This window comes from Muntiacus reevesi, chromosome 2 (assembly GCF_963930625.1).
Source record: "Muntiacus reevesi chromosome 2, mMunRee1.1, whole genome shotgun sequence".
Lineage (NCBI taxonomy): Eukaryota > Metazoa > Chordata > Mammalia > Artiodactyla > Cervidae > Muntiacus > Muntiacus reevesi.
Genome location: NC_089250.1, coordinates 172,488,841 through 172,512,586, shown reverse-complemented (window position 1 = coordinate 172,512,586; position 23,746 = coordinate 172,488,841). Strand labels below are relative to the sequence as shown.

General features: G+C 53.7%; 1 protein-coding gene and 1 pseudogene across 19 annotated transcripts in view; both read left to right on the top strand.

The window, feature by feature from the left end:
* The window catches only part of CFAP46 (cilia and flagella associated protein 46), a 96,728-nt gene that overhangs the window by 12,507 nt on the left and 60,475 nt on the right, over positions 1–23,746 (top strand). For all 19 annotated transcript variants that reach the window (XR_010661576.1, XR_010661574.1, XR_010661575.1 and 16 more), the window contains exons 10-19: positions 8,205–8,303; positions 10,005–10,195; positions 17,048–17,276; positions 17,367–17,487; positions 18,365–18,488; positions 18,589–18,719; positions 19,213–19,340; positions 20,191–20,324; positions 21,415–21,627; positions 22,645–22,810. Coding sequence is in view for 14 of the 19 variants with exons in the window: in XM_065923596.1 (XP_065779668.1) it covers positions 8,205–8,303; positions 10,005–10,195; positions 17,048–17,276; positions 17,367–17,487; positions 18,365–18,488; positions 18,589–18,719; positions 19,213–19,340; positions 20,191–20,324; positions 21,415–21,627; positions 22,645–22,810 (1,536 nt within the window). In the remaining 5 variants the exon portion in view is untranslated. The remainder of the gene's footprint in view (positions 1–8,204; positions 8,304–10,004; positions 10,196–17,047; positions 17,277–17,366; positions 17,488–18,364; positions 18,489–18,588; positions 18,720–19,212; positions 19,341–20,190; positions 20,325–21,414; positions 21,628–22,644; positions 22,811–23,746) is intronic.
* Positions 3,510–4,310, top strand: LOC136158980 (craniofacial development protein 2-like; annotated as a pseudogene).

Genomic DNA, 23,746 nt, shown 5'->3' with positions numbered 1-23,746 from the left:
TAGACGATCAGAATCAGAAATGAAAGAGGAACCTTACAGCTGACAACACGGAAATAAAGAGGATCTTTAGAGACCAATATGACTTATTGCCAGGAAGGTGGGTAACCTATACGAAACTGATAGGTTCCTGGAAACATACAACCTACCAAGATTGACTCCTGGGGAAACAGAAAGTCTGAATAGACCAGTGAGTAAGAAGGTTGTATTCATAATCAAAAAACCTCAAAATAAAGAAGCACCCAGTGACCCAACAACCCCTCTTTTGGGCATGTATCCAGAGAAAATGTAATTTAAAAAGGCACATGTATCCCAGTGTTCACTGCATCATGATTTACAATAGCCAGGACATGAAAGCAACCTAAATGTCAACAGAGAAATGGATAAAGATGTGGGGTACATACATACAATGGAATATTACTTGGCCATGAAAAGGGTCGTTTTTAGAGACATGGATGGACCAAGAGACAGTCATACAGAGTGAAGTCAGAAAGAGAAAAATAAATATATTAGTGCATATATGTGGAATCTAGAAAAATGGTATATTAAACCTATTTGCAGAACAGAAATAGAGGCACAGGCGTAGAGAACAAACATGTGGATACCAAGGGGGAAAGGTGGGGTGGGAGGAACTGGGAGACTGGGGTTGACATATATACACCCCAGGTACTGTTATAATATAGGTGACTAATGAGAACCTGTGATATAGCACGGGGAATCAGTGCTCTGCAAGAACCTAAATGCAAAGGAAATAAAAAAAGAGAAGATACATGCACACGTATAGCTGACTCACTTTGCTGCGCAGAAGAGACTGTGTTTATACCAGTGTGAAGCAACCACACCCCGATAAAAATCAAGAAAAGATAAATAAAAAGAAACACACACTCAGGACGAGATGACTTCATTGGTGAATTTTACCAAACATTTAAAGAAGAATTAATGCTGATCCTTCAAAAATTTTTCCAAAAAGTTGAAGGAAAAGGAATACGCCAACTCAGTTTACAAGGCAAGCATTACCCAGATACCAAACCAGACAGAGTAACTACAAGAAAAGAAAATTATAGGAAATACAGAAAAGAAAATAATCCAGATGAACACAGATGCAAAAATCCTCAACAAAATACCAGCAAACTGAATTCAGCAGCGTATCGTAAAGATCAAACACCATGATCAGTGGGATATATCCTGAAGTCGCAAGGGTAGTTTAACATAGACAGATCAATAAATGTGATACATAGCATTAAAAGAATGAAGGATAAATATACGATCATCTCAATAGATGCAAGAAGAGCATTTGACAAAATTCAACATCCTGTCATGTTAAAAACTCTCAATAAAAAGTGTGTGGAAGGAAAATACCTCCACATAATAAAGACCACATGTGACGAGCCCACAGCTAACATTACACTCAATGGTGAAAGGTTAAAAGCTTATCTTCTAATATCAAGAACAAGATGATGGTGCCTACTCTTGCCACTTCTATTTAACACAGTACTAGAAGTTCTAGTCACAATAATCAGACAAGAAAAATAAAAGGTATGCAAGTCATAAAGGAAGACGTAAGTCTGTCTGCTTACATGTGACATGACCTGTTTTTACAGAGAAAATTCTAAAGACTCCATCAGAAACTATTAGAACTAATGAGCAAGTTCATAAAGCTGAAGGATTCAAAAATCATCATCAAAAAACCAGTTGTGTTTCTGTACACTAAAAATGAAATATCTGAAAGAGAAAATAAAACAGTTTACAATAGCATCAAAAACAACACAATACTTAAGAATAAATTTAACCGAAGGATTGAAAGACTTGTTCACTGAAAACTAGAAGACGTTCAGGGGATAAACGGATGGAGACATGAAGAACAGAGACAGAGCCCGTGTTCTTGGATTGGAAGAATGAAAATTATTAAAATGTCTATACTACCCCAAACTACTTACAGATTCAATGAAATCCATATCAGTTCCAATGGCATGTCTCACAGAAATAGAAAACAAAGGCGATTTGTATGGAGTCACAGAAGAGCCAAAGCCCTCTGGAGAAAGGACAAAGCTGGAGGCGCCCTGAGCTAGAGCACGAAGCTTCGGGGACCCAAGCAGCGCGGTGCTGGTGTGAACGTAGACACATCGGCCGACGGGACAGAACTCAGAGCCCGGAAATGAGGCTGCACACGATGTCAGCTCGTGTTTGACAAGGGCACCAAAACGACATGGGGAAAGTGTAGCCCCTTCAATAAACGACACTGGGAAACCGAATGGCCACATGGAGATGAATGAAATTGGACTCCTGCCTTATGCCTCTCACAAACGTTAACTTTTGTGGGTTAACAAATGGGTTACAGATCTTAAGACCCGAAACTGTAAAACTCCTTTAAGATCATATGGGGGAATAAAACTATCGACTTTGGTCTGGGCAGTGATTGTTTGGATGTGGCAACAAAAGCAAAAGCAAGCAAGTAGGATCACATCGATCTAACACCACCTGCAGAGCAAAGAAAGCAGTGATGCGATGAGAAGGTGGCCTATGACAGGAGAAAAGCATCTGCAAACCATGTATCTGATAAGGATTTAGTATCTATATAGGAGCTCATACATCAGTAGGAAATCACGATTCTTATCATCATCACCATTCTCCCATGGGAAACAATGGGCTAAGGGCCTAGCAGACATTTTTCTAAAGAAGATATTCAAGCAGTGCATGAAGAGGTGTTAAGCACCTCTAATCATCAAGGAGATAAAGTCAGAACCTCAGTGGGCATCACCCCAACGCCTGCTGGGATGGCTGGTATCCAGAAGACAAGAGGCAACAAGTGTTGGTAAAGATGTGAAGAAAAGGAAAGCCTGGTGCTCTGTTGGTGGAAATGTAAATTGGTACAGTTTCTATGGAAAATAGTAAGAAAGTTCCTTAAAAATCTTTTTTCAAAAGCTACCATGTGATCCAGCAATCCCACTTCTGTGTATCCAAAGAAACTGAAACCAGATCTTGAACAGATGTCTGTACCCCATGTTCACTGTAGCATTGTTCGCAAAAGCCAAGATGTGGGAACTGCCTAAGTGTCTGTCTTTGGGTGAATGGATAAAGAAAATGTGTGTGTGTGATGAGTATTATTTAGCCCTGAGAGTTCAAGCAAACCGATGTGCATGTAATTGGGGTACCTGAAGGAGAAAACACACTAAAACCATAATCACAGAAAACCAGCCAATCTGATCACAGGACCACAGTCTTGTCTAACTCAATGAAACTAAGCCATGCCGCGTGGGGCCACCCAAGATGGCCGGGTCATGGTGGAGAGGTCTGACAGAATGTGGTCCACTGGAGAAGGGAATGGCAAACCACTTCAGTATTCTTGCCTTGAGAACCCCATGAACAGTATGAAAAGGCAAAAAGATAGGACACTGAAAGATGAACTCCCCAGGTCGATAGGTGCCCAGTATGCTACTGGAGATCAGTGGAGAAATAACTCCAGAAAGAAGGAAGGGATGGAGCCAAAGCAAAAACAATACCCAGTTGTGGATGGGACTGGTAATAGAAGCAAGGTCCGATATTGTAAAGAGCAATATTGCATAGGAACCTGAAATGTTAGGCCCATGAATCAAGGCAAATTGGAAGTGGTCAAACAGGAGATGGCAAGAGTGAATGTCGACATTCTAGGAATCAGCGAACTAAAATGGACTGGAATGGGTGAATTTAACTCAGATGACCATTATATCTACTACTGTGGGCAGGAATCCCTTAGAAGAAATGGAGTAGCCATCATGGTCAACAAAAGAGTCTGAAATGCTGTACTTGAATGCAATCTCAAAAATGACAGAATGATCTCTGTTCATTTCCAAGGCAAACCATACAATATCACGGTAATCCAAGCCTATGCCCCAACTAGTAATGCTGAAGAAGCTGAAGTTAAACAGTTCTATGAAGACCTACAATACCTTCTAGAACTAACACCCAAGAAAGATGTCCTTTTCATTATGGGGGACTAGAATGCAAAAGTAGGAAGTCAAGAAACACCTGGAGTAACAGGCAAATTTGGCTTTGGAGTACAGAATGAAGCAGGGCAAAGGCTAATAGAGTTTTGCCAAGAGAACGCACTGGTCATAGCAAACACCCTCTTCCAACAACACAAGAGAAGACTCTACACATGGACATCACCAGATGGTCAACACCGAAATCAAATTGATTATATTCTTTGCAACCAAAGATGGAGAAGCTCTATACAGTCAGCAAAAACAAGACTGGGAGCTGACTGTAGCTCAGATCATGAACTCCTTATTGGCAAATTCAGAGTTAAGTTGAAGAAAGTAGGGAAAACCACTAGACCATTCAGGTATGACCTAAATCAAATCCCTTATGACTATACAGTGGAAGTGAGAAATAGATTGAAGGGACTAGATCTGATAGACAGAGTGCCTGATGAACTATGGACGGAGGTTCCTGACATTGTACAGGAGGCAGTGATCAAGATCATCCCTATGGAAAAGAAATGCAAAAAGGCAAAATGATTGTCTGAGGTGGCCTTACAAATAGCTGTGAAAAGAAGAGAAGTGAAAAGCAAAGGAGAAAAGGAAAGATATTCCCATTTGAATGCAGAGTTCCAAAGAATAGCAAGGAGATAAGAAAGGCTTCCTCAGTGATCAATGCAAAGAAATAGAGGAAAACAACAGAATGGGAAAGACTAGAGATGTCTTCAAGAAAATTAGAGATACTAAGGGAATATTTCATACAAAGATGGGTTCAATAAAGGACAGAAATGGTATGGACCTAACAGAAGCAGAAGATACTAAGAAGAGGTGGCAAGAATACACAGAAGAACTGTACAAAAAAGATCTTCACGACCCAGATAATAACAATGGTGTGATCACTCACATAGAGTCAGACATCCTGGAATGTGAAGTCAAGTGGGCCTTAGGAAGCATCACTATGAGCAAAGCTAGTTGAGGTGATGGAATTCCAGTTGAGCTATTTCAAATGCTGAAAGATGATGCTGTCTGTGAAAGTGCTGCACTCAATATGCCAGCAAATTTGGAGAATTCAGCAGTGGCCACAGGACTGGAAAAGGTCAGTTTTCATTCCAATCCCAAAGAAAGGCAATCCCAAAGAATGCTCAAACTACCGCACAATTGCACTCATCTCACACGCTAGCAAAGTAATGCTCAAAATTCTCCAAGCCAGGCTTCAGCAATACGTGAACTGAGAACTTCCAGTGTTCAAGCTGGTTTTAGAAAAGGCAGAGGAACCAGAGATCAAATTGCCAATATCCGCTGGATCATAGAAAAAGCAAGAGAGTTCCAGGAAAGCATCTATTTCTGCTTTATTGACTATGTCAAAGCCTTCAACTGTGTGGATCACAATAAACTGTGGGGAAAATTCTGAAAGAGATGGGAATACCAGGCCACCTCACCTGCCTCTTGAGAAATCTGTATGCAGGTCAGGAAGCAACAATTAGAACTGGACATGGAACAACAGACTGGTTCCAAATGGGGAAAGGAGTACGTCAAGGCTGTATATTGTCACTCTGCTTATTTAACTTATATGCAGAGTACATCATGAGAAACGCTGGGCTGGAAGAAGCACAAGCTGGAGTCAAGATTGCCAGGAGAAATATTAATAACCTCAGATATGTGGATGACACCACCCTTATGGCAGAAAGTGAAGAACAACTACAAAGCCTCTTGATGAAAGTGAAAGAGGAGAGTGAAAAAGTTGGCTTAAAGCTTCACATTCAGAAAACTAAGGTCATGGCATCTGGTCCCATCACCTCATGGGAAATGGATCGGGAGACAGTGGAAACAGTCTCAGACTTTATTTTTGGGGGCTCCAAAGTCACTGCAGATGGTGACTGCAGCCATGAAATTAAAAGACGCATGCTCCTTGGAAGGAAAGTTATGACCAACCTAGATAGCATATGAAAAAGCAGAGACATTACTTTGCCAACAAAGATTCGTCTAGTCAAGGCTATGATTTTTCCAGTGGTCGTGTATGGATGTGAGAGTTGGACTGTGAAGAAAGCTGAGCGCCGAAAAATTGATGCTCTTGAACTGTGGTGTTGCAGAAGACTCTTGAGAGTCCCTTGGACTGCAAACAGGTCAAACCAGTCTATCCTAAAGGAGATCAGTCCTGGGTGTTCATTGGAAGGACTGACTCTGAAGCTGAAACTCCAATACTTTGGCCACCTCATGCCAAGAGCTGACTCATTGGAAAAGACCCTGATGCTGGGAGGGATTGGGGGCAGGAGGAGAAGGGGACGACAGAGGATGAGATGGCTGGATGGCATCACCGACTCGATGCGCATGTGTTTGAGTAAACTCCGGGAGTTGGTGATGGACAGGGAGGCCTGGTGTGCTGCAGTTCATGGGGTCGCAAAGAGTCGGACACGACTGAGCAACTGAACTGAACTGAACTGAAGGAGCGGAGATTAAGTGGGGAACAGAAAAAATGTTAAGGAATAATGGCTCAAAATTCTAAATTTGATGGTCTGTGAAGAGGGAGAGATTATGTACTGAGGAACAGAGAATGACAGCAAGAAGTCTCCTGGTGGCCCAGGGGTTGAGACGTCTCACTCCCAAAGCAGGGGCAGGTCCAGTCCCCGCCCGGGAACTAAAGCCCACGCGCCACGGCTAAGAGTTCACATGGGGCATCTAAAAGCAGAGTCAAATAAATAAATAACAATAAAATTTGTGAAAAGAATGGCAGAATTTTTTGGGAAATATTATGAGCTAAAAGATCAACATCCTTAAAATACCAAAATGAAGAAAGCGTAACCGTTGGGACCTTCCTGGCAGTTCAGTGATTAAGACCGTACTTCCAGTGCAGGGGCTGCAGGTTCAGTCCTTGGTTGGGGAACTAAGATCCCATGTGCGTCGTGGTGCAGCCAAGAAAACAAAAAATTGTCAACCTAAAAAATTTGCATTCACAGAAAATATCTTATCAGAGGCAAAGTAAATATTTATTAAAATATACAAAATCTGGAAGAGTCTGACTTTCACTGCAAGAAAGTTTCAAGAGCTTTTTCCAGCTGAAGGAAGATGATACCAGCAGAAATCTGGATCCGTACAAATAGTGAAGGGTACCAGTAAGGGGGCCACATGAGTCAGAGAGAGACTGAAGAAAATGTAAAGCGCTTGAAAAGGTACTTGCTGTTTAAAGCACAGATAATAATATGGATCAGAAGACTCAGCATTATTATGATGTCAGTTCTTCCCAGATGGAGCAGTAGATTCAATGCGATTCAATCAAAGTCTTGGCGGGAGTGTTTCAGAAATTGACGAACTGAGCATAAAATTGATAGGGAAACGCAGAGGTCCTAGAATAACCCAGAGCATCTTTGGAAAAGCAGAGTAGCGTCAGCAGGCGTGCACGACCTAACGTGCAGGCCTGGTGTAGAGGCACTGCGGTTAAGAACTGGAGGCCTGGACGTGGAGACACACACAGATGGAGGACCAGGATGGGGTCCATTAGAGACCCGCACACTCGGGGCCGCGGCCTGGACCAGGTGCGGAGGCTTCCGCTGGGGGCAAGGCGGACAGGGGAGCAACCACGTGAGGGAAAGTGACCACCGGCCGCCCCTCATCCCATGAATGGGAATCAATTCAACATGCACCCTAAACCAAAAATGTGAGAGCTCAAATGATAAAACTTCTGGAAAAAAGCAGAGAAAAAAAACAAGAGGAATCCCTGTGACCTGTTATCTCACAACCACTCACCTGGTAGGTGGCTCACTCGGAGGCTGACCAGCCCACATGGGCCGGGGAGGGGTGGGGATGGACCCCTTTGGAAACAGCTCAGCAGTTTTGTGAAAGTTACGTGTAGCTGTCTGCCCGCCCACCCAGGAAACCCCAGGCCCGTGTCTCCCCACCTCCTGCAGCATGGCACCCTGTCCGACCCCAGCAGGGGTTAAATGAGAGGAACTGTTGTCCAGATTTCATAACAGAGCATTTGTCTGAAGTCAGTGTAGTTATTTAAATGTTCTATGTCCAGTGAAATTAACTATGAAAAGTAAAAACAAAAAAATTTTTTCTAGCTTTCTTATTTAAATCTTTGCATCTTTTGGAAACATTTTAAGTTTTTCATATATATATATATTTATATTATCTAATTTTTATTTGTTGAATTTCTACCGAGTCTGTGAATTATATCTTAAAATGTTTTTTGACGTTAGTGAATGCGATCGCTTTCATTAAAACTCTCCGCCTACACAACTACTGTGCCCACAGGACCCTGCGAGGCTGATTGAAGTCGAGTGCCTGGAGTATGAATTGGAAGCTGTAAGACTGGAAAATAAGATTAAAACCTACGCCCGAGAGGCTGTGGAGGTAAGCTGTGGACCGGGGGCCGGAGCGGACGCCGAGCCCTTGTGCAGGCACCTGGACCCTGTGTGTGGACTTGGCGCCCGGTTTGAGGAGGCGCCCTGCTGGGCACGGGCCAGCCTCCTGTGCCCTGGGCTCCCCCGTGAGCGTGGGGTCTCTGGGAGGAAGCCCGGGGGCCGGGCGGCCCTGCCCTGCCGAGGCCAGCTGACGTCCTCCCGCCTGGCCCCGGCCCTGCAGCTCCTGGGCCCACCCTGGCTGGCGGGCCTGTGGCTTCATGCAGCCTGTTCCCGGGGCTGCAGCTGGGGGCTGGGATGAGATGGGCCTCCAGCCAGGCCCGCGTGTGGCCTGTGTGGCACAGCCCGCCCTCAGCACGCTGATAACACGTGCCCTTGGTGAGCACCGAGTCCCCCGAGGGCTCTTGCCACCCTGACTCAGGTCCAAGCGAACAGGCATGCCCCTGCCCCAGTGCAGCGCGGAGGGGCTCCAGGGGAGTGGTGAGGTCATCTCAGGCATGGGGAGGGGGGTAAGGGGAGACCCCTGGGGGGTGGCAGGAGGGTGGGAAGGGAGGAGAGGAGGGGGCCCCGAGGCCTGGCAGAGGCAGGTTCAGAGGGCCCTGGCGAGCGTTGCTCCCTTGGTGCCCACCTTGGAGACCATGGGCTTGTCTAGAAAGTTCCGCTGGGGGTTGTGGGGGGTGCTGGTGAGCACAATGGCAACTTGACAGACAGCGTGAGCTCCGCAGCCTGTCTGCCCAGTGCAGTGGGGTGTGGTCCGGCAGCCACTGCAGAGAAGGAACCCAGCGATAGCTGTGTCTGTGATAGAATCCTGACGTTGAGAAAGGGAACCAGAATGCATTGAAACAGGATGAGGGCGGCTGGCGTTGCTCTGGGGCCGCGGTGCCCACTCCCTGGACTGGCTCCCGTGATCCCTGCCCCAGCCCTGCCCGGCCCAGCCCGGGAGGAGCTCTGCCAGTGGATGAGCAGCCCAGCAGGGGCTCTGGGCCAGTTCATGCGCTCTCTTTGGGCCTGGGCTGTCCCCGCCAGCGCTGACCTTTTCGAGGGAGGTCGTGGCTACCTGCTGGCCGCCTGCAGGTGCTGGCAGGCGGTGTGGTGGGGCCGCAGGGCTGCATCTTCTGCCTCTGCCGGCCGAGGGCTCTTCAGGGGCACCAACCAGTTCATGAGTCTTTGACAGATGCTTCTTGGCAGCCAGGAGGCCTGGGGTCTGAACCCCACACCTGCTCTAAACCCCGTGACCCAGGAGCAGCACTAGGGCAGGCCCCCTGGAGCCAGAAGCCAGGCCCCCAGACTCGGCTGGGTTCAGGAGCCCGGGCAGCCCCGGAGGGCACTGAGGCCGCTCCACAGGCTGAGGTTGGCCGGCCCCTGTCTGCTGGGCCGGGTGCATGGAGCACAGGCTCCAGGAGCTGTTCTTTGGGCAGCGGCCATTGACGGGCCACGGGCGCCGTGAGTACACAGAGCCGGGAGGCAAATAGCCTCACGCATGGGGTCACAGAGCAGACGCTGGCACGGCATGCAGTGCCTGTCCGAGGGCAGATCCGACGGAGCCAGGGCCCTCTCCAAGAGACCACGCGGGCCGCGTCCACTGGCAGACTCAGACCGGGGGCCCGGCCCACCTGCGTCATCTGGGGCTCGGGGGCGGGCTGGGGCTGCCCGGGCTGGCCGACCTCACACCCGGCGGCTGTGCTGTGTGCAGGCCCAGCTGGACGTCGTGCAGAGACTGGACGTCACGCTGCAGCGGGCCGTGCGCCTGGGCGAGCCCCGGCTCGTCCACACTGTGTGCGCCAGCCAGTGGAACACATGCCTCCCGCTGCTGCAGCACAACCTGCGCCACCACCTGCGGAAGCCGCTGACCAGCATCGCAGACGTCCTGGAGCAGGCGGACAGGTGGCGGCCCGCGCTGGCCCCGGGGAGGGGGCGGAGGAGCAAGGCTCGGGGTGGGGGTGGAATCCAGCTCATCTTCCCAGAAAGAGGGCAGGAGCCCACGGCGTCCCCCAGAGGTGGCAGCTCCGGAGGCCGCCGGCCGTGGGAGGTGCCCTGGGGCTCGGGCAGGGCCCTGCGGGGCCGACGGGGACGCCCAGGTGGCACCTGCCTGAGCTCGAGAGGGGCCGAGGGGAAAGGGCTTCGTCAGGGGGTCCCTGGGCCGCGTGGCGGGTGGCGGTGGTGGGCACAGGGGCTGTGGGCGCAGGCGCGGGAGGGGAGGGGCGGGATGGGTGAGCAGGGAGGCCTCCCTGTCTTTCCTCTCCTGCCCGGGCAGGATGCCCCCGGGGGCGGGTGTGCTGCAGGACGGTCCCTGGCAGACACGGGGCCGCGAGATGGGGCTCGGCGGAGGAGAAGCGTGCAGGGCCACCTGGGAGGGCGTCCAGCCGCAGGGAGGGGCCGTGGGGGGAGCTGCCCCGCCCCCATCTGCTTCAGAGATGAGCTGTGCTGTGCGCTGAGTTGCTCAGTCGTGTCCGACTCTGTGCGACCCCGTGGACCATAGCCCGCCAGGCCCCTCTGTCATGGGATTCTCCAGCAAGAATACAGGAGTGGGTTGCCATGCCCTCCTCCAGGGGATCTTCCCGACCCAGGGATCGAACTCAGGTCTCCCGCATTGCAGGTGGATTCTTTACCGTCTGAGCACCAGGGAAGCCCTGAGATTAATCAGGGGTGAATTTTGTCGCCATCATGAGCTCTCCCTTGGAGCAGGGTTCCCAGCAGGGGAGCCAGGGACCTGTCGTCAGCCTGTGGTCTGGAGGCTGTCTGTACCCGCGCCGTTCATTTCCTGCGGGCACTTGGGGATCTCGACTGTGAAGAGTTACGTCTTTCTTCAAATCTGGGATTTTTACTCAGAAGGAGAAGTGCCTGCTGGAAACGAATGGTGCTGGTTGTATGATTCCTCCTAGCCCAGGCTCCCGGCCTCCCTGCAAAACTTCCTTGTTCACAGCCCCACCCCCTCATGTGACTCACACCAAATTCTGGAGATTTCATGCAGCCCACTAGTTCTCTTTTATTTTGCAAATTCTCTAATTTCTTCCTCTTTAGCCTATATTTTTAAATTTTAATGACATCCTCTTCCAAAAATATCTTATTGTCATATTTGTTTGGTTTTTTAAATAACACCCAGTTGCCCTCCTTTTTTTTCTCTGACAGTTGCTTTTCTGATTTACTTTATTGTGATATAATTGCGTACAGCAGAATGAACACATTGAAGTGTCCACTTGCGGTGTTGTTTCTTAACCATGGAGGGCTGATGAGTGCTTCTTTAACTATTGAAAGGAGCTCCGACGTTTCTTGTTTGATCTTTAATGCGGTAAATTATGCTGACTGGGTTTTGAGTAGTGAACCAGCCTTGCCTTCCCCGCACGGTCTTGATGCGCGTGCTTTTTCCTGTATCGCCGGGTTTGATGTCCCTTAGTGTGCCTAAGGGTTTTGCGTGTATGTTCGTGAGGATGCTGGCCTGTGATTTTCTCCTTTCATAATGCTTTTGCCAGGATTTGACCTGAAGGTCATGCCGACTTCATTAAATGATTTGGGAAGGTGGGAAGGATTCCTTCTCCTTTGCTTTCTAAAGGAGTTTGTGCAATATTGGTGTTTTCTTCCTTAGATGTTGGACAGAATCCAGTGAGACTTATCTGAGCCCATCTGAGCTGTTTCTCTTTCCATCCTTTCAGCTCTCATGCTGTGGACCTTTCGATTTAAAGTGCAGAGCACAACTCTTAACATCATGCCTTGTCAGCAGCAGGCAGCTCGGTCTTTTTTAACTTGCGTGTGGTCGTCTCTGCCTTGTGATTGGACTGTTTGGTCCCGTTGGGTTGAGTGTGACTCCCAGCTTGTCCGCAGTCTCCTCACCTGTTTCCACCTGGCCCTGTGTCCTGCGGCGGCTCTGTCCCTGCCTTCTCTGAGGCTGCTTGAAGCTGTGCCATTGTGTTTTCCCTTCGGTTGGTCGGCTCGTCTGTCCACGGCGCCCCTGGGGCGGGAGGGGCGGCGCTGTAGGGCTAGCAGGGCACGTCCCCCTTAGCCGGGGCAGTGGGGGGCAGCCCGTCTGCCTGCCCGTCGTCCACCCCACTGTCTGGCTGTCGCTTGCCTTTTACTTCTAAATGTGTGATACGTACATCTTACAGCGCTGTATTGCTCTTAGCAGCTGGGGTTGTTGTTTTTAAAGAAAATTACAGAAAAAAACAATCTCATATTTGCCACTTCCTCGGTGATCCTGCAGGCTCTCCCTTCCTGCTTACCCTCAGATCCAGGTTCCTGCCTGCAGGTATTTCAGCCGGAGCAGCTTCCTTTATTTCTTCTTGTAACGCATGATTGCTGGTGAGGAATTCTCTTGGCTTTTGTTGACCTGAAAAATGGCTTTCCCTTACCATCACCTCTGAAGGTTATTTTCACCAGTTATTGGATTCTGGGTTTGTGGATTTTTTCTCTTTAAATACTTTGAAGAGGTTGTTTTCTTCTGGCCTTCGTAGTTTCTGCTAAAAACCCAGGAGTTATTTTAAACGTGGTTCTCCTGAATGTAATATGTCTTCCCCTCCCTTCTGTTTTCAGATTTGTATCTCTTAACTTTTGCTTTCTGCATTTTGCATATTACTTTGCCGACAAAGGTCTGTCTAGTCAAAGCTATCATTTTTCCAGTAGTCATGTGTGGATATGAGAGTTGGGACTATAAAGAAAGCTGAGTGCCAAAGAACTGATGGTTTTGAACTGTGGTGTTGGAGAAGACTCTTGAGAGTCCCTTGGACCGCAAGGAGATCCAATCAGTCCATCCTAAAGGAGATCAGTCCTTTGAATCAGTCCAGTGAATATTTACTGGAAGGACTGATGCTAAAGCTGAAACTCCAATACTTTGGCCACCTGATGCGAAAAACTGAGTCATTGGGAAAGACCCTGATGCTGGGAAAGAATGAAGGCAGGAGGAGAAGGGGACAACAGAGGATGAGATGGTTGGATGGCATCACCGACTCGATGGACATGAATTTGAGCAAGCTCTGGGAGTTGGTGATGGACAGGGAAGCCTGGCGTGCTGCAGGCCATGAGTCAGTCACAAAGAGTTGGACACGACTGAGCGACTGAACGAAACTGATTCCTTAGAGCCTTTTTTAAAAAGGCTTTCTTGGGGTTTGCTGATATACTCAAATATGTAAGATGATATTTTCATCAAATTTGGGAAATTACTGGCTATTATTTTTTTAAGTATAGTTCTGCCTCATTCTTGCTCTTTGGGGAAGCATGAATTGCAACATTGAATAGTGTCTTAACTGGTCTCTAGGCTCTGCTCGTTTCCTTCCGAGATTTTTTATGTGGACCGTTGTCAGAAATCTTGTTGAATTTGTTACAGTATTTTTTCTGTTTTATGTTGTGGCTTTTTGGCCGCCAGGAGTGTTGGATTCTTAGCTCCCCAACCAGGGATCAGACCCACACCTCCTGCTTTGGAAGATGAAGTCTCAACCACTGGACTGCCTGGGAAGTCCTGGCTCTATTCATTAAAAAAAATTTTTTTTCAATATATTCTTCTGGTGGGATAATTTCTATTTACCTGACTTCAGGTTCACTGACTCTTTTTCTGCTCTCCAATCTGCTGTTAAGCTCAACCAAGAGTTTTTTCATTTCAATTATTACAGAGTTTTTGCTGTGATATTTCCTTTTTTTCTTTACTGAGATTCTGTATCTGTTCTCTCATTAGCAATGTTTTCCTTCAACTTTTTGTACATATTTATTTTTGTACTGTAATATCTGCATTAAGGACTTACCTGCTACACCTAGCATCTGGCCCATCTTGCGTCCTGACTGTGGGTTACCTTTTCCTGTTTCCTGGCATAAACTGTAGCTGTTTATCGTGTACTGAACGCTGTGGTTGCTGCACTGTGGAGTCTGTGATTCTGTGATCTTTTCAGGAAAGTGCTGGTTTTTGCTTGCTTCCGTGGGCACTTCAGTTACTGGCTGAGAGGTGGCTCCCTGTTTCCTTGGCTGTGTCTCTGGAAGGTCATGGTATTTTCCAGCCTGCACCGTGCTCCCTGCAGACTCTGATGCACGTTCTCTTTGGGTGGGTCAAGAGCGCTCTTCCTGGGCCCTCACTCCTGGGGAGAAAGCCCGTGCAGTCTCGGCTGATGTCGGGTGAGAGAGCAACACCCAGCTGTCTCCTCTCTGGTGGGCAGGCCAGCAGCAGCTGGTCCGGTTCCAGTCCCAGTTCCACTTCTCCAGCCCCGAGCAGAGGCCCGGCTCTCTGGGCTCTCTGGGCTCCCTGCCCCGGCTCCGTGGGTCCGCACTCTGCCCTAGTGCCTCAGGACACTGTCTCCAGGAGGCCGCAAGCATGGGCCTTTTCTGAGTTTCCTGCTCCAGGGCCCCAGGCTTGCGCTGCCCAGACCCGGGGCTGTTGGGTCCAGCTTTATGCCTGGCAGAGACCTGGTCACCACTGGAAGCAGAATAGCTCTGAAAATTACTCATTTCGAGTGCTCTTCGTCTGACCCCGTTGGTCCTGTTTTGGCAGGGGCGGGGCCCCTCATCTGAGTCTGCTCTGTGTACTGGCCTCATCTGCGTGGCCTCCTTGAGCTGGGGCTTTGCTGGCTTGTTTCTGGAAGGACTGCTCTGCTGTGTTGCTCTTCAGTCACTCTTGTCAGACTCTTTGTGACCCTAGGAACTGCCGCACGCCAGGCCTCCCTGTCCTTCACCATCTCCCGCAGCTTGCTCAAACTCATGTCCATTGAGTTGATGGTGCCATCGAACCATCTCATCCTGTGTCGGCCCCTTCTCCTCCTGTCCTCAATCTTTGCCAGTATCAGGGTCTTTTCCAGTGAGTTGGCTCTTCACATCAACTGGACAAAGTATTGGAGTTTCAGCTTCAGCATCAGTCCTTCAAGTGAATATCAGAGTTGATTTCCTTTAGGATTGACTGGCTGGATCTCCTTGCTGTCCAAGGGACTCTCAATCGGCTTGCCTCAGCTGGCTCCTAGGGTGGTTCAGCCCAGAACGGGTCTCACATTGCGGATTCAGGCTCAGGCTGCCTGCCCTGAGCACACCCCGTGGCCCTGGGCCGACTCCCTTCTGCGGGCCTCCTCTCTCCCTGCCCCAGAGGGAAGGGACCCATCACTGGCTACCATCCAGGCTTCCAGGCAGACGCTGTGGACCCAGTCCCCTGATGGGAGCACAGACCTCACCCTTGGCCTCACCCGGGTGCCCTCTCCTGCCCACGACGCCCAGGTGCCCTGACTGCTGCCTCCTCACCGCCGAGGCCACAGCCCCAGCCTGTGACGCTTTCGCCTTGTTTCAGTGGGGGGTCAGCCCGTGGGTCCCCTCGCACTTTAACTGGACCCAAGTTATCGGCCGTGTTGATGCTCCTGTGCAGGGCAGAGGCTATGTGGGGACTGCAGGTGCTGCTGATGTGAAGGCTTTGGGGAGACTGTTTATTGTTTTAGACGTGGGCGGCTCCAGCAGGGATGCAACAGGAACAAGCTCCAGGCAGGGCCCACAGCCCATGGACGCATGGCTGTTCTGAGCTGGGATGTGTGAGCCACGGCCGAGGAGATGGAGAGACTCAGAGCAGAGCGGAGAGGGCCCCGCCCCCCAAGGCAAAGCCTGGGCCTCAGTTCAGTTCAGTCGCTCAGTCGTGTCCAACTCTTTGCGACCCCATGGACTGCAGCATGCCAGGCCTCCCTGTCCATCACCACCTCCCGGAGCTTGCTCAAACTCATGTCCATTGAGTTGGTGATGCCATCCAACCATCTCATCCTCTGTCAGCCCCTTCTCCTCCTGCCTTCAATCTTTCCCAGCATCAGGGTCTTTTCCAATGACTCAGTTTTTCTCATCAGGTGGCTGAAGTATTGGAGTTTCAGCTTCGGCATCAGTCCTTCCAATGAACACCCAGGACTGATCTCCTTTCGATGGACTGGTTGGATCTCCTTGCAGTCCAAGGGTCTCTCAAGAGTCTTCTCCAACACCACAGTTCAAAAGCATCAATTCTTCAGTGCTCATCTTTATAGTCCAACTCTCACATCCATACATGACTACTGGAAAAATCACAACTTTGACTAGATGGACAAATTTGTCCATGACTAGATGTTGACAAAGTAATGTCTCTGCTTTTTAATATGCTGCCTAGGTTGGTCATAACTTGTCTTCTAAGGCACAAGCGTCTTTTAATTTCATGGCTGCAGTCACCATCTGCAGTGATTTTGGAGCCCCCCAAAATAAAGTCTGTCACTGTTTCCATTGTTTCCCCATCTATTTGCCATGAAGTGATGGGACCAGATGCCATGATCTTGGTTTCCTGAATGTTGAGCTTTAAACCAGCTTTTTCACTCTCCTCTTTCACTTTCATCAAGAGGCTCTTTAGTTCCTCTTCACTTTCTGCCATGAGGGTGGTGTCATCCGCATATCTGAGGTTATTGATATTTCTCCCGGCAATCTTGATTCCAGCTTGTGCTTCCTCGAGCCCAGCGTTTCTCATGATGTGCTCTGCACATAAGTTAAGCGAGCAGGGGGCAACACACAGCCTTGGCCTCGGGCGGCACTGAGCTCACTTGCTGGTGACGCTAGGAGCCCCCGCGGTGCCGGGCACCCTGGCTTTCACGCCTCGGCTGGTTCTGGCACGGACCCAGCTGGCCCACCTGCTGCTTCTCAGCCTTGGCACACCGGTGGTCTCTGAGATCTCCCAGGGTCCGCAGGGCCCCCCTCTTCGTCCCTTGTGTGGGTCCTGGCGGCAGGGCAGGCGGAAGGCGGGGCTGGAAAGCCCGGCGCCGCCCCTGACGCCATCTGCCCCCCCAGCCTTGCGGCCCAGCTTCGCTGCCAGGTGCACCTGGAGATGGCGCACATCGAGGAGGACGCGGACCGGCTGGAGCCCGCCATGGAGCACCTGAAGAAGGCCATGCTCCTGGATGGCCTGGGGCTCTACCAGGACAAGATCAAGATGGCCCTCAACCGCCTGCAGCTGTGCGCCACCTTGTACCAGGTGCCCGCACGCAACGAGGACAAGGCCACCATGGCCATCGAGCAGGTGCCGCGGGCTCGGCTCCCGGGCGGGCGGGCCCGTCAGACCCCGAGGGCTGGGCAGGAAGCCGCTCAGCACGTCGTCTCCCCTCTGCAGGCGAAGAAGGCAATGCCCAAGGACAGCGTGCGCAAGAAGCGGGCGCTGCTGGTGAATGCGGGGCTGGCCCTGGCCCCCGACACCTTCCAGGTCGTGCTCGACAGCGAGAACGAGGCCAAAGGTGCGCAGGTGCTCTCGGTGGGGGCGCCCACCCACCCAGCCTCCGCAGCCTCCTGCCCCGCTCTCCCGCCCTGACTCGTGGGGGGCAGGGGGAGCCTGTCTCCTGGGCCGCACGGCCCCGCCCAGCGGGAGGCAGTGCCACCTGTTTCCTTCCTGTCCTGCCGGGTGTGAGGGCCTCGGCCCTGAAGGGCAGGCACCCTGGGCACACGGGGCTTAGTGCGCTGCACCCAGCGAGGGCTCGGGCAGGAGAAGCGGGCTGACGGGCAAGGGGCTTCAGCGGGGTCTCCGCCAGCCAGCTCCTGAAGACGTGGCATGGGTGGCGGGCGTTGGGGGCCGACCTGGTGGCTCGTGCCGCCAGTCATTCTGCCCACCAGCTGCTCTTGGCGCCTGGAGTCCCCTCCCAGACAAGTCACATTTAGCGAGACCTAATTCTCATGAGATCCAACCAGTCCATCCTAAAGGAGATCAGTCCTGGGTGTTCATTGGAAGGACTGACTCTGAAGCCGAAACTCCAATACTTTGGCCACCTGATGCAGAGAGCTGACTCATTTGAAAAGACCCCGATGCTGGGAAAGATTGAGGGCAGGAGGAGAAGGGGACGACAGAGGATGAGATGGTGGGATTCAATCACCAACTCAATGGACATGGGTTTGGATGGACTCCGAGAGTTGGTGATGGACAAGGAGGCCTGGCATGCTGCGGTTCATGGGGTCACAAACAGTTGGACATGACTGAGCGACTGAACTGAAGTTTCATGAAAAGATAAAAAAATGTCCATGGGAGGCTCCGCCCCACCCTGTCCCGATTCCCACGTGGGCTGGTTTCGGGAGTGTTCCCGACTTGCCGCGTCAGCACCCCATCCCGCTGTCCCCCTGCAGTTTCCACCGGGAAAACCCGGGGCCGCTTCACCTACCTGTTTGCCAAGGCGCGGCACCACACGCTCAGCGTGGACAAGGCCGTGGGCCATCTGCGGCGCCTGGGCGGCCAGAATGACAAGGAGCGGTGAGCAGCCTGGGGGGACGTGGCACCAGCCCACCCTCCCCCCAACGTGGGTGACCTTGGCCAGCTCCCCGAGCAAGCTGTGGCCTGCACGTCTGTGCAGGATACACATCTGGGCAGAGCTGGCCAAGGTGGCCCGGAAGCAGAATGTGTGGGACGTGTGCCGGACGGCCAGCCGCTTCTGCCTCCTGTACGACAGCGTCAAGGTGAAGAAGCCGGCCAAGTTTAAGCGAGGTGGGTCCCTCCAGCCGCACACGGGCTCTTCCCAGGCACTGCGGGGTCACTGTGGGGTCCACCAGAGCTCAGGAAGGGGTCATGGGGCTGGAACCTCCAGGCAGAGGCTGGGCGGGAGCGGCCCTCCACTGTGAGCACAGGGTCCGGCTGAGTCTGGCCTGCAGGTCCCTGGAAGCGGTGGTCTTAGGGATGGTGAGGACACGGGGGCATGCCAGGGGCCCCACGGGGCGGAGACGTGGGTGCTGCGGGAGCGATGGGGGCTTCTTGAGGGGCAGAACAGCACATGCAAAACCAAGAGCTGAGCTGTCTGTTGGGGAATCAGCTGGAGGTTCGCTGAGGCCAAGCTGGCTTTGGGCAGCCCTCGCCACCCCTAGGGCCCTGTGCTTGGGAGGCCTCCCAGAGACGCCGCCCCTCACCCCGCCCCCCTCCTCGGGGACCATGCCATCCCTGAGAAGCACTTCAGGCTCTGACAGGTGGCACCCTGGTGTTGCAGGCAGGAAGAAGAAGGGCTGGGACGGCCCAGGGCTGGACTCCTGGGGCCACTCGGAAGCCACCCTGCAAAAGCAGGTGTCCCCCACGCGGCTGCGCAAGTTCGCGGAGGTGGGCTTCATCAGCGCCGAGGTGCGTCCCCTGTGTCTGCACAGACGTGACCCTCAGCATCCAGCCCCGCTCCCCAAGTGGCCTGTCGCTTACGAAAGTTTTCCTGCATTCTTGGGAGGTTTTCTGGAAGAAAAATATGTCAAAATGTATCCTGAGGAGTGTTGATATTAATTGTCCTTTGAAGGAGTGTGTGAACTGTGAGTCCCCAGTGATGTGGGTCCCAGGGGCTGGTTGGTACTGGACCTGGGCGTGTCCTGACCCGTGAGTAGCTTCAGTAGCACTCTGAGTCAGGTGTGAGAAAGAAACCTGGCTTCTGATGTCATCTCGGAGGCTGCTGGGCCCACAGCGAGCCTGGCACCCTCTGTGCGCACGCAGAGACCCCAGGCCAGCCAGGTGGTGGAGCGGGGGGCCTGCACGTGCACACAGTGGTGAGGCTGCTTGGGGTGGTTTCTTTTGGGGGTGAGGGAGCAACCCAGCCTAACCCAGACAGAACGCTCCCGGGCTTGGTCAGTGAGGGCCTGCGGTCACCTCCTGAGGGCCCAGCCAGTGCTGGGAGTGGGGGCAGTTGGGCGGGCCCGGGGCCCCAGGCAAGGCATCCGCCCCCATCGTCAATCCCGTCTCAGTCCTGTCGCCCTGCCCGGGGCCTCGGCTGCCTCCGGGGCGTCTGTGCACGGCCGCAGAGGGCAGCGACCGGGACTCGGTGGGCCCTGCGGCATAAGGGGCACGTTTGTCCTGGGGGGCTGCGTCTCTGAGACGCCGGTGTGTGGGGGAGGAGATGTCCCCTGGGGTAGGGAGGGTCGGGGGTTGGGAAGGCCTGTGGGCACCGTGCCAGCCTCTGCTCAGGGGCCTCTGGCCACTCCGTCCTCCGCAGGCCACCGTCCACCTGCTGCGGTCGGAAGGCGTGCAGCTGAACGACCGGCCCACGCCACCCGAGGACATGAGCCAGCACCCGATGGGCTACATACCCGAGTGCCCGGAGGACAATGCCGAGTGGATCACGTACCGGTAGGGGCGCCGCCCGCGGGGCTGGGGGCACGAGGCGGGGGCTGGGCTGAGCGCAGCGCTGAGAGGCAGGGGCCGCCGCCCGGCATGTCTCGTGGCTCACACCGGCGCCCGTGTGGCCAGTCCTTGCTTTCACTAGTGGAAACGGGGTGTGAGGGGGGTGATGGTCACGGGGGACGCTGTCCCGGGAAGTCCGTGATCAGGACGAGGGTCCTCAGGGAACCCGCAGAAGCCTCGTCCATGTGAGAGGCAAGTGCCATTCAATCAGGAGAGCGAGGTGCTGTCTAGCAACAGTATTTTGCTGTTTTCACCTGAAGTGAAGTATAAGGTGAACGTGGCAGTGAGTGACCGTCCACGGGGCTGTCCCGGGAGCCGAGGCCCTAGCTGCCCGCTGACCGCAGGGATGGGTCTGCCCCACTGGCTCCCCCGGTGGCTGGGCCCTCATATGTGCCCGCTGTGGGGAGCCTGCATGCCCTCTGCCCAGGAAGGGCTCAGGGAAGGGCCCCGACTCTGTGCAGACGGATTTGTCTGGAGGTTTCAGAGCACAGCCTGGGGCTAGGGCCAGGCTCTCCACGCCTGGAAGAGGGCCTGGGCCGCATCTGACCCACAGCTTTTGTACAGCCCGCCAACTCACAGTGGTTTTGACTTTTTTTAGTTTGTGAAACTCAATAGCAAAAACGACACAGCAGAGAAGGGACTGTGTAGCTGTCAAACCCCAGGGTGCCTGCTGCCTGGCCCTTTACGATAAAGGTTCACCAAGCCTTGGTCTGAGGCCAGCAGGTGCCCAGTGTCCACGCGGACCGAGGGGGGCGGCCTGTGTGTGACGGGCCAGAGAGGCCGGCGCAGGCAGGTGTGGAGGTGGACAGGCAGCTTGCAGGCCTTGGCTGGGGGTCCAGCCTCACAGAGGGATGGGCAGGGAGATGGGACGGCCGGGGGGGGGCCAGGCAGGTCCTGTCCTTCAGCGAAAACGACAGGCAGCCCCTGACAGGGCAGCCTTCTGAGCCCCGGCTCCAGGGACGGCTTCTGGGTGGCGTCCTAGTGCCGGCTCAGGCAGAGTCTGGCTCTCGGAGAGCCTGACGGATGCCTCCCGCAGGAACTGGATAGAGGGCCTCTCTCAGTACGCCATGAACTGCTGGCTGCGCTCTGCCGACATCGGGCAGGAGCTCCAGGAGCCGTGGATCGTGCAGAACGCCGTGGTCTACGTGCTGAATCATAACCACCACCTCCTCAAGGCCGGGCGGCAGCGGGAGCTCCTGGATGCCTTGTACCACCTGCTGGGCATCATGAAGGCCGTGGGCCACAGCGGGTGCGTGAGGCTGCCCAGGGTCCGTCCTGCCGCTGCCAGAGACCCTGGGCTTCAGGCTGGGAGCCGGGGGGCAGATGTGCATCCCCTCAGGGGAGGAGCATGTGGGGCCACCAGCACCCGGCACCTGGCAGTGATGTGGCTTCTGTCTAACTGGCTGTGTACCCCAGGCAAGACACGCACCCTCTCTGAGCCGCAGGCAGGCACGTGGGGATTGCTCGGGCGCCCTCATGCCCACACGCGGACTCCCAGCCTGTCCCAATCTGTTCCAAGCAGAGGGATTCTGGGAGAGGTTGACAGAGGCCGGGGTCTCACAGAAACAGGGCTGGAAGCTGACCTGGGTCCCTGTGTTTCCTCATCCAGCTGAGAAGCGTGAAAGCATCAAATCAGATCAAAGGTCACAGCTTTCCCTCACGATGAGCTAGCTTTTGAAGCCCTCTTTGTGTTTTCTGTTGGTTTGACTTTTAGTCTAAACACTCAGATTTAAAGGTTTTCGACAGATCCTGAAATAGGAAGGCTCGAGTGAATCAGGACCCAGAGATGTCTGCACACGAGCACACAGCCGGAACAGGCCATGGGGCAGGGGTCTGCCTGGCGCCCTCAGCTCTCCTCTGGGCACAAGACCCCGGCAGAGTCCCCGGGACCACGGGGGTTCTGGGGGGACGTGCCTCTCCTTCTCAGGGGGGTTCTGGGGGGGCGTGCCTCTCCTTCTCAGGGCGGCATCCGTGTCTCTGCTCATACAGATCAGGCGAGTTTGCCGGTTCTGACGGTTCTGGCACTGAGACCTTTCAAAGAGAAATAGGGAGGTTCTGGCCCAAGTCCGCTTACCTGGCGCCCAATGGAGGGCCTGCTGGATGGCCCAGTGGCGGGCCTGGTGGCCAGGCAGGCCTGTGCGTCCAGGCCCCGCGGACTCCTTGGGGGTCCCGCCCACGCGACACAGAGGGTGCCCCGCGGCCAGCCGGTCACAGCGCGCCCGCGGCTCCCCGGGGGCGGCCTGGCCTGGACGCGCTGGTCTTGCAGGGACTCGCTGCTGCTGGCGATGCTGTGCAGTGCGCTCGCGCGAGGCCTGATCATCCACTGGATCCCGGCCCCGGTTCCGGAGAAGGCCAGGAAGCAGGCGCGCTCCAACCCACTCCACACGCCGCTGGACCCTGAGGCCACCTCTGAAGTCAGAGCCGCTGTGGAGGTACCGCCCGGCAGGTGGGGCGGCGCGGGGAGGGCAGCTGAGGAAGTGAGGCTGGGGGCTTCTCAACCGCCCGGAAATGGGGCTTGGGGCGGGGGGCTGGGCGGGATGTGCTTTCTCTAAAAATGAGGACTCTGTAGGGTCAGGGACACCCTGCATGGCTCAGACGCAGAAAAATGCGATGGGAAGCTGCAGAGCAGGGCCGGTGCGGTTCAGAGTGGGACGCTGCAGAACGGACACAAAGTGCGGACCCCGGTCACCGGCAGGGCAGGGGCACATTTGTCCCCTGGCTTTACCTCCTGGTGACGTGGGCTGTGGGTGGCCATCCCGGTCAAGGAGGATGGATGTTGATGGCGTTGACCAGCCCAGATCAGCACCTCCTGCAGGAGTACAAAGACCACCTCTGCCGCCTGCGGCGGGCCCGGCTGTAACATAGGACGGGGAGAAAGGACAAAGGAGCCGTCGTGTCACGCTGCGGGGGCGCCTGGGCCCTGGGAAAGCCAGGCCGGCTGCATGTCTGGCAGGGATGGCAGAGCTGGGTGGAGTGGGTGAGGGCTCAAGCAGAGGGCGGAAGGCAGCCACTTGCGAGGCTCCAGGGATCCCACCAGATAGGGAGGGGTGAGCCTGGGCTGCCCTTGCTGGGGCCTGTCCTATGGCTTCCAGACCGTCCAGGAGAGCAGGGTATGAGGCACGACTGTTCTGTGGCTGGGTATCTGTCAGGAAGGGCCAGGCCAGCGTGCCCACAGAGGGCAGGTGGCTGCATCTGGGATCAACCATGCCCTCTGCTGTGGGGCCTGATGGGAAGGGGTCTTCCCAGGCAAGCCCAGGAAGCGGGGTGTCCTCTACCAGGCTGCACAGAGGAACAGCAGGGGTGGGCCTGTCAGCCCCCTGGGTTTCTGAGCTGCAGGGTCCAGAGCGGTTCACGAAAGACAGGTGTTC